At 59.9% G+C, this 8,537-nt stretch overlaps 4 protein-coding genes across 4 annotated transcripts; 3 read left to right on the forward strand and 1 right to left on the reverse strand.

Annotated features, from left to right (window-relative positions):
- Positions 1–171: 171 nt before the first annotated feature.
- Positions 172–1,416, forward strand: SPRG_11321 (hypothetical protein; the record flags this gene model as incomplete). The annotated part of the gene is made up of 1 exon (XM_012351503.1): positions 172–1,416. The coding sequence occupies one exon, from the start codon at positions 172–174 to the stop codon at positions 1,414–1,416; it is 1,245 nt and encodes a 414-aa protein (XP_012206893.1).
- An 846-nt stretch (positions 1,417–2,262) lies between these two features.
- Positions 2,263–3,527, forward strand: SPRG_11322 (hypothetical protein; the record flags this gene model as incomplete). Its single annotated transcript, XM_012351504.1, has 2 exons — positions 2,263–2,472; positions 2,535–3,527. Exons 1-2 carry the CDS (start codon positions 2,269–2,271, stop codon positions 3,525–3,527), a joined length of 1,197 nt encoding a protein of 398 aa, XP_012206894.1. The 5' UTR covers positions 2,263–2,268.
- Positions 3,528–3,592: 65 nt separating this feature from the next.
- Positions 3,593–6,001, reverse strand: SPRG_11323 (hypothetical protein). Its single transcript, XM_012351505.1, has 3 exons — positions 4,558–6,001; positions 4,350–4,512; positions 3,593–4,303 (listed from the first exon to the last, which is right to left on the reverse strand). The coding sequence occupies exons 1-3, from the start codon at positions 5,985–5,987 to the stop codon at positions 3,665–3,667; spliced, it is 2,232 nt and encodes a 743-aa protein (XP_012206895.1). The 5' UTR covers positions 5,988–6,001; the 3' UTR covers positions 3,593–3,664.
- A 458-nt stretch (positions 6,002–6,459) lies between these two features.
- On the forward strand, positions 6,460–8,089 carry SPRG_11324 (hypothetical protein). The gene is made up of 3 exons (XM_012351506.1): positions 6,460–7,222; positions 7,270–7,471; positions 7,524–8,089. Exons 1-3 carry the CDS (start codon positions 6,471–6,473, stop codon positions 8,001–8,003), a joined length of 1,434 nt encoding a protein of 477 aa, XP_012206896.1. The 5' UTR covers positions 6,460–6,470; the 3' UTR covers positions 8,004–8,089.
- Positions 8,090–8,537: the final 448 nt, after the last annotated feature.

An 8,537-nucleotide genomic window follows, 5' to 3' on the forward strand; every position in this document is an offset into this window, starting at 1 on the left:
GCCCTCGGACATGTCACACGGATATCGGAATCAAGATATCTTGGTAGCAAAAGCAGCCTACTACATTACAGTATTGTCCATGGAAATCTGAACCGAGATATCTTGGTAGCAAAAGCAGCCTACCGGTACATGTAGTATTCGACTTGACTCGGCGCCATTATTTTGCAAAAAATGGAGCGCCATCATAATGTCGAGGGCTTTGATGACGCGGCGATGGCCGCGGGTCCGTGCGACGACGGTCTCTTTCACTTTGAGCAAAAGCACGTCTTCTCAACGCAGAACAATCCGATGTGCGGCATCACTCTGCCGCAGTGGCTCGCAATCCTCTCTGCCCACGGCCGCCACATCGAGTGGCCGTACCTCCTGCGCGTGGCCTTTCTCACGCTCTCGTCCCTTTTTACCTTCTCGCTCGGCCTCATCGAGTCGCTTTGGTACCCGTCGCATGTGATTGACGCGATCCCGCTGCCCGAGGACCCGGTCTTTGTCATTGGGCACCCGCGGACCGGCACGACGCTCCTCCACAACCTCCTCGCGTCCGACGACGACTCGTTTTACCACTGCACGACGTTCTGCGCGGGCTTTCCCAGCTGCTTTCTCTGGTTTGAAAAGTGGGGCAAGCGCCTCTTCTCACGTGCGATTGCGCCGACGCGGCCCATGGACTCGATGCCTCTGCACTTTGATTTGCCCCAAGAAGATGAGTGCGCAACGAGTCTCCTCTCGCATGGCGCGAGCTACTACCTCGCACTCGCCTTTATGGCCCAAGAGACATGCTTTCGCAAGTTCCTGACGCTGGCGCCCGAAGACGGCGCGACGCCCGAGGATGAAGCCCGCTGGACGCTCGCGTTTACCTTTCTTGTCAAGAAGCTCACGCTGCGCTCCTCGCTGGTGCAGGCGCCGTCAACGATGCGCCGCCGCCTCTTGCTGAAATCGCCGATCCATACGGCGCGCGTGCCACTGCTCCGCAAGCTCTTTCCCAAGGCGACGTTCATCTACCTCCACCGCGACCCGTACAAGGTGCTCCAATCCTCCGCACACATGGCCAACACCGCGTTCTGGTACATTTACCTCAACACGCCGACGGACGAGCAAGTCACCGAGTACACGCTCTGGCAGTTCGAGCGCATGTACGATGTGTACTATGCTGCGAGCCGCGATGCAAGCACGGGCGCGTTGGCCGAAGACATTCTCGAAGTGGCCTACACCGATTTAGTGTCGTCAACCATGCCGTCGCTCAAGCGTGTGTACGCCCACGCGGGCCTTGCCTGGACCGACAAGATCGAAGCCAAGTTTGAGGCCCAAGTCGCGGCCTTGGCCGGCTACAAGGTCAACGAGTTCGTCGAGCTGCCACCGCGTCTCCGCGACGTGATCCAGACGCGGGCTGCGGGCTACTTCAAGACGTTTGGCTATGCCACGTAAGAGGCACACGATTGCGCTTTGGGACTAATAGCTTGGGATGATGGCGTAAGAGTAAGTGGCTTTGGCCCGCTCCTGCAAGCGGCTGAGCTGATTTCGGACGGAGTGCGCTTCAACAAAAGTTCAATCCGCCGACATCCAAAACCGAGACCCGTCTTGGTTTTTGCTTCCACTTGCCGTCGCAGCACGGACATGCAGCGGTTGAATGTCGGCGCGACACCAGCGTGGGATGCGAGCGCTGATGACGAACGATTCCACGGGGCCAGCTCACGGGACCACAGCTCGGGGCCACTCGGGCCACTGATTTGTAGACGGCGCAGACGACCGACGACTGTCGTGCAACGTACAGTGGTGCTCCGTGTTTCAAACACGGTGACGCGCGTACGAAGCTGCGTGCATGCAGGTGAGATGGCACAGTGGACTGCCGGTTTTGCTGCAACCGTCGCCTTCGGTGGTGTTTGACGAGGACCCTCGACGCGAGAAGCTCTACCCACTGCATAGTACGTACTGTACAGGGCCATCGTGCTCAGTACAGTACACTCTGAGCAACGAAGGCAGCTCCTTCTTTGAAGCACGACATTGCTGTTCGAAGGTGGTACTCCCACTGTCCTACCAAACCTTCTGTTGCGTCGCCAGGGTCCGACGCTGCCTCCAGCATTGCGATGTGATGCTCGAGGTGTGGTAGCTCCGAGACAGCTATGAGTGGCAACACCTGCACGGTGCAGAGGACGCTCGTTCATGCAGCGATGCATCAAATCAAACTGGCATGCATACTACATCTGATCGGGTATCCGTGCATCCACGAGCCGAACATTACACGACGGTGTCGGTAACGAGTCAGCTGCGAACAATCGGATGAAGTCCGCGCCGTCGTTGCCATTGCCAGTTTTGCCAACCATGGTCGACAAGCCGCTGACGAGCCACGACGACGACGACGGTCAGTTCCATTTCCAGCAAAAGCATGTCTTCTCGACCGCCAACAACATGATGGGCGCCGTGTCGCTGCCGCAGTGGCTCTCGATCCTGTACACGAACGGTCGCCACATCGAGTGGCGGTACGTCCCGCGCGCGCTCTTCTTGACGTTTGCGTCCATTTTTCTTTTCTCGTCGGCCTCGTCGAGTCGCTGTGGTACCCGTCGCATGTGATTGACGCGATCCCGCTGCCCGAGGACCCGGTCTTTGTCATTGGGCACATGCGGACCGGCACGACGCTGCTGCACAACCTCCTCGCGTCCGACGACGACTCGTTTTACACGTGCACGACGTTCTGCATTTGCTTTCCGACGGCCTTTCTCTGGTTTGAAAAGTGGGGCAAGCGCCTCTTTGCGTCCAAGATCCCGCCGACGCGGCCCATGGATGCGATGCCTCTGCACTTTGATTTGCCCCAAGAAGACGAGTGCGCAACCTCTGTCCTCTCGCACGGCGCCAGCTACTACCAAGCGTTTGCGTTCATGGCCCAAGAAACAAGTCTTCGCAAGTTCTTGACGCTGGCGCCCGAAGACGGCGCGACGCCCGAGGATGAAGCCCGCTGGACGCAGGCCTTTCTTTTCTTCATCAAGAAGCTCACGCTGCGCTCGTCGCTGGTGCAGGCGCCGTCAACGACGCGCCGCCGCCTCTTGCTGAAATCGCCGATCCATACGGCGCGCGTGCCACTGCTCCGCAAGCTCTTTCCTAAAGCGACGTTCATCTACCTCCACCGCGACCCGTACAAGGTGCTCCAGTCGACTGCCCACATGGCCAACACGATGTTCTGGTATGTCTACCTCAACACGCCGACGGACGAGCAAGTCAACGAGTACCTCCTCTGGCAATTCGAACGCATGTTCGACACGTACTACGCAGCGAGCCGCGACGCAACCACGGGCGCGCTGGCCAAGGACATTCTCGAAGTGGCCTACGCCGACTTGGCGACCTCGACTGTCCACTCGCTCCAGCGCATTTATGCCCACGCGGGCATTCCATGGACCGACAAAATCGAAGCCAAGTTTGAGGCTCAAGTCGCCGCCTTGGCCGGCTACAAGGTCAACGACTTTGTCGAGCTGCCGCCGCGTCTCCGCCACGTGATCCAGACGCGGGCCGCGGGCTACTTTAAGACGTTTGGCTACGCCACATAAGCTCGGTCATGCCACAACCCCAACCCTACCCTTACCCTTTGGAATGTTGGCACTGTTTATGGTGGGTTGACAATAAACAGGTTAGTATCACATCACACACGGACCATTGTGTACGAATCTAGTCGAGTAGTGTGTGTTTATACATGAAAGAGCTTGACAACTTCGCGCACTTCGCCCCGGCAAATGGGGCACCGCCCCGTCGACCGCCGCAGCGTCTCGGCGCACTGGACACAGACCGCGACGTGCCCACACGGTACGCACACGGTGGCTTTCGGCCGGTCGTAGCACACGACACACTCGTCCTTGCCCTTTCGGCGCTTGGCGCCATCGCTCATTGCGCCGTCGTCAAGAAGCGACGACTTGCGGCGGAGCGTCGCCTCGTCGTCATCAAAGTCGGGGGCCGATGCTGCCGGGGCCGCGTCGCCACTTGCCGCGGTGAGGTCAACGACTTGTTTGTCTTTCTTGGGGGTTGGCGGCATTGGCGAGTACGGCGTCGTTCGTGGCGGTAGTGGGGGTACCGGTGGTGCAGGTGGTACCGGTGGTGCCGGTGGCTTGGACGAAGCTTGCTTGGCCATCTTGTTCGTTTTGGACGGTGGCGATGCGCCCCATGCACCGATCTCGTCGAGAGGGGGCACGTCCATGGCGTCGGGGGCTGACGGTGCGGGGTGGTGCGTCGGTGAGTGGTCCGGCGACGACATATCGTCGTCGTCGTCCTCGACCAAAATCTTGTGGGACGGCTCTTCGGTAATGACGGTGCGATCTTCGACCATGGATGTCTACAACGAATCGACATCAGCACTTGACGAGGGCGATGCGCTGTACCGCGTCCGTCTCGAAGAAACGAAACCACGCGTCAAAACCGGGTGTGTCCAAGGCCGCAAACTCGTAGAGTCCGTTGACGAGGAACGTGTGGGGCTTCTTGTTCCACCAGCGCTCCGACTTGTTGAACTGGATGCCGTTCGTAATGGGCACGTGCCGGATCGACCTACAAGCATATCGTAGAGTCCACAAATATCTCGGGACGACGTACGTCGGAATCGGCGGGCGCAGGCCCTGGCGCACATCAAACAGATGCAATTCGAGCTCGTCCCGCGAGCCATTGCGCAAGACGAGTGCATACCGCGCCTTCCAGCTCTGCATCGACGCAATGTTGAGGACGTCGGCGACAAAGTTTGGCGTGCTCTCGTAGAGCCAGCCTTCAAAGACCTTGATACGCTGCTCGAGGAGCTCGATGCACTTGGCGAGGTCGAGCCAATTCGCGGGCTTGCTCTCGAGCACGTGGCGCGTCAGCGCGAGCGGCGTCGCGTCGCTCTTGTTGGCGTCAAACGGCGAGACCAGTGTGTGCTGGACAAGGTACGCGACGATCGCAAACTGCCCGTTGATGCACGCGTAGTGCAGTGGCGTGTTGCCCTTCTTGTCCACCGCATGCAAGTTGGCTCCGTGCTCCACGAGAAGCCGCATGCAGTCGGCGAAACCATACGTGCACGCCATCATGAGCGGCGTCCGCTTCTGCTCGTCGCGGTACTCGAGCGAGAAGAGAATGTGCGCCCGGCGCTTCCGGAAGAGCGCGCGAAGACCCTCGACGTTGTTGGCCATGACGGCTTGCCATACCTTGTCGTCCCGCCGGACGCCATGACGGTCCTCATCGTCGTCGTCGTCGTCGCCACTGCCATGGACGCGGACGTCGATCGACTTGCCGTCTTGTTCCCACTTGACGTGGAGACCCTTGACCGACTTTTTAGTCGGCTTGCGAGGCGCGGGCTTCTTGAGGTCGTCGCCGTCTGAAGATGAGGACGAGGATGACGAGAAGGATGCGCTCGGTTCCTTGGACGTCTTGACGTTGATCGTGTCGCCAGACATCTCGAGGCTGCCTTGGCTCTGCTGGTACGCCCGGTCCTTCTTTTCTTTCTTCCAGCTGGATGACGGCGCACCGCGTGCCCGCTCCATCTTGGCCCCGAGACGCGCCATCTCTTCGCCAATCTTCATCATCGCAGCCGACGACGCGCCGTCGCCCGAGCCGTGCTTGTCCATCTCGACACCGAGCTCGGCCATGCGCTCGCCTAGTTTTGTCATCTTGTCGCGGTACTTGGCTTCCTTGTGCTCGCGCTTGGCATCGAGCTTCCCGCGGCGCGCCGAGTGCTGTATGTAGATCTTGAGCATCTTGGCTTCGTAGCTCTCCTTTTCTTCGTCGAGATGGGCCAGCTCGCGCTCCATGGCCTTCTCATGGCGAACCTTTCGACGCTCCGCGTGGCGCGCATGGCGGCTCTGCGCAACCGCGTCCTCGTGCACGGCGACCGCGGCCGCGTGCAGCTCGCGCCGGTAGTCGTGGTCGTGCATCCGCTCAGCGTGGTCTTCCATGGCTCCTGCGTGCTTCTCGCTTCCATGGCCCTTCTCCATGGCATCGTCGCGGTCGCTCTCGCTCGACGAGGCCATCGCCTTGCGTCGCGCCCGGCGTCCCATGCTGGCGGCGACCCGTGCAGGAATGTTCAGCGGGCTTGCCGGGAGAAAGCCGGAACCGTCTCATTTCGACCTGAGTTTTAAATGCACTTGCCATCTGTATGCAATTCAAATCAAACGTTCTTTATTGAATTCGGCATATGCCACATAGATGCCGAAAGTAAGCCAGGACGTTGCCCGCACGGCAGCCGGCCTCGAGTGTTTGCCTCTTAGTCGGTTAAAGGCGCTGTCTCTGACTAAGAAGTGGGCTCCTATAATCTTAGATCGGGTATCAGAGCTTGGATGACGGCTCGGGTACGGACATGGGTGTGGACCAAGGGTGTGGAGCATGATATCATGGTGGCATATGCCATGTTGATCCGTGGGTGTAATGTGGCACATGCCGATGATTATACGTCCCGATGGGACATGTGACCTGCATTCCCCACCAAGAACGTTGGTCGTTGGCTTTAACGCGTGAACGGCGGTCATTTCTGGTTGCAAAGCATGAGCCTCGAGCGCAAGGTTGAAGCGATCGCGGCCAAGGTCGAGGCCAAGATGGAGCGGCTCGGCTCGCGCATGGACGCGTCTAGCCACGAACTCGAGGGCAAGCTGCGCATGGGTGTCTCGAGCGTCTTCAAGTGGGTCAAGGAAGCGTTCGGGTCCGAGGACGACCGCGTCTACGAAGCGGTGCGCGACAACAACGTGCCGGGCCTCGTGGCGCTGCTCGAGTCGCTCGCGCCGGACGCCAAGGCGCGCATGCTCGAGTACCACGGTGCGAATGGCCGCACGCCGCTGATGATGGCCTGCGCCAAAGACCACGTGCAGTGCGCCCAGATGCTGCTGACGCACGGCGCGTTCATTGACGCCAAGGACGACAAAGGCAACGTGGCACTGCACTACGCCTGCCTCCAAGGCTCTACGAAGGTCTTGCAGTACCTCCTGAGTCTTCCTGGCGTCTCGCCGTACCTCCAAAACCAGCGCGGCCTCTCGCCCATGGACGTCGCGCGCAAGAACATTGAAAACAAGGACTTTGTCGCAGCGTCTGCCCAGTGCATCCAGCTCCTCGAGCAGCGCGCCTTGGTGTTCCAGGGCTGGGTGTACGAGAGCGTCGACAACCTCGCGTCCTCGATCGTCGGCATGCGCTCGCTGCAGTCATGGACGCGCCGGTACGCACTCGTGCTGCGCGTCGGGTCGCACCAGTACCTTGAGATGGCACTTTTCGACATTGAGAATGGCCAGCGCTCGCCGCTCCCAAGGTACATTGTGTCCAATATTGTCTATTGTCTCATCCATAGGTTTCTAGCTCCACGATTATGTTTCAAGTCGCGGGACTCGTGGCGCTCAACACCAAGGAGAAGGTCTTCAACGACAAGCCGTATGCGTTTACGTTCCAGGGCGCACGGCGTAAGAGCGCGGGCTTCCTCGGTGCCGCCCAAACCTTTGAGTTCGCCGCCCTCGACCAGCCGTCGTTTGATGCGTGGGCGGCCTTCATGTCGACAGGCGCGGTACGACGCTCGTCGTCTCGAGCCCATTCCTAACGCTGGATGATTCCGATAGACGTTGATGCTGGTCGACCCGATGCTAGCGTCCCCGCCCCTGGGGCACACGTACGCAATGGCTGCTGTGCCGACCGCGGCCCCATTTGTCGTGCCGGCCGCAGCCCCGACGGCGCCCCCAGCTGCTGCTGCGTCGCCGTCGATCCTGGCCATGCCGGTGGCCAAGTCACTTGGCGACGACGACACTCCGGTAACTGTACCGGACATGGCGCCGCCACACTTGACGCTGGCGTCGGCACCGGCGTTGAATGACCCGGCGCCCTCGGCACCCCCGATGCTGACGCACAGCGCGTCCTTGCCCGAGGAGCGCGTCCCGAGCGAGTGCGTCGTGTGCTTTGACGGGCCGCAAAACGCAGTGTGTGTGCCGTGCGGCCACGCCGCGATTTGCATGAAGTGCGCCGACCATATTCGCGAGACAAGCCGGCAATGCCCCGTGTGCCGCGCCGACGTGCGCGAAATCATCCAGCTCTACCATGTCTAAGAGGTTCGTTCCCTAATGGATCCGTGTCTGTATTTACACCGGCGTGGAATTGTTTTACAAGATAAATCATGGCGGGACAACCCTACCCCTTGTCGCCTACGATCGAAACCGAGACTGAATACGGGGCACGAGTTACCGGTAGCCCGGCACACAATACCCTTGAGAAAGCCATCGCGTAGTATCTTCCAATTGATGCGTGTTTTCTCTACGAAAATGGCGGGTTCTGAAGGTTAGGTAATCACGCCGTTGCGATCCCGATCAAAAACGATGCACGTCGATCTCGAATGTTGGCGAAGGAGCACCATTCACCGAGAGAGAATGCACGTATGCTACCGACATTCGTCCTTCTGGTTACCGCAAGAGCAGACGTCATTTTCCGTTTGGACCGAGCCGAGCCCCATGTCCGTGACGATCCAGCTACCATCGGCGGCCACGTCCTGGGCCAACGACCTCGGCCACGATCTCAATCGGCTGGGCGCCACGCTCACCAAGACCGCCCACGAGCTCTGCAGTAGCCTTCACGTGACCGACCTC

Source organism: Saprolegnia parasitica, assembly GCF_000151545.1.
Source record: "Saprolegnia parasitica CBS 223.65 unplaced genomic scaffold supercont2.81, whole genome shotgun sequence".
Taxonomy (NCBI): domain Eukaryota; phylum Oomycota; class Saprolegniomycetes; order Saprolegniales; family Saprolegniaceae; genus Saprolegnia; species Saprolegnia parasitica.

What these genes read in the sequence shown, in the direction of transcription:
- SPRG_11323 (XM_012351505.1), bottom strand. Translation starts at nt 5,987, where the DNA reads ATGGGACGCCGGGCGCGACGCAAGGCGATGGCCTCGTCGAGCGAGAGC. An exon ending in CTGCGCCCGCCGATTCCGAC is followed by an intron (nt 4,513 to 4,557) that starts GTACGTCGTCCC and finishes ATATGCTTGTAG; the next exon opens with GTCGATCCGGCACGTGCCCA. An exon ending in GTTTCTTCGAGACGGACGCG is followed by an intron (nt 4,304 to 4,349) that starts GTACAGCGCATC and finishes GATTCGTTGTAG; the next exon opens with ACATCCATGGTCGAAGATCG.
- SPRG_11324 (XM_012351506.1), top strand. Translation starts at nt 6,471, where the DNA reads ATGAGCCTCGAGCGCAAGGTTGAAGCGATCGCGGCCAAGGTCGAGGCC. An exon ending in CAGCGCTCGCCGCTCCCAAG is followed by an intron (nt 7,223 to 7,269) that starts GTACATTGTGTC and finishes ATAGGTTTCTAG; the next exon opens with CTCCACGATTATGTTTCAAG. An exon ending in CCTTCATGTCGACAGGCGCG is followed by an intron (nt 7,472 to 7,523) that starts GTACGACGCTCG and finishes TGATTCCGATAG; the next exon opens with ACGTTGATGCTGGTCGACCC.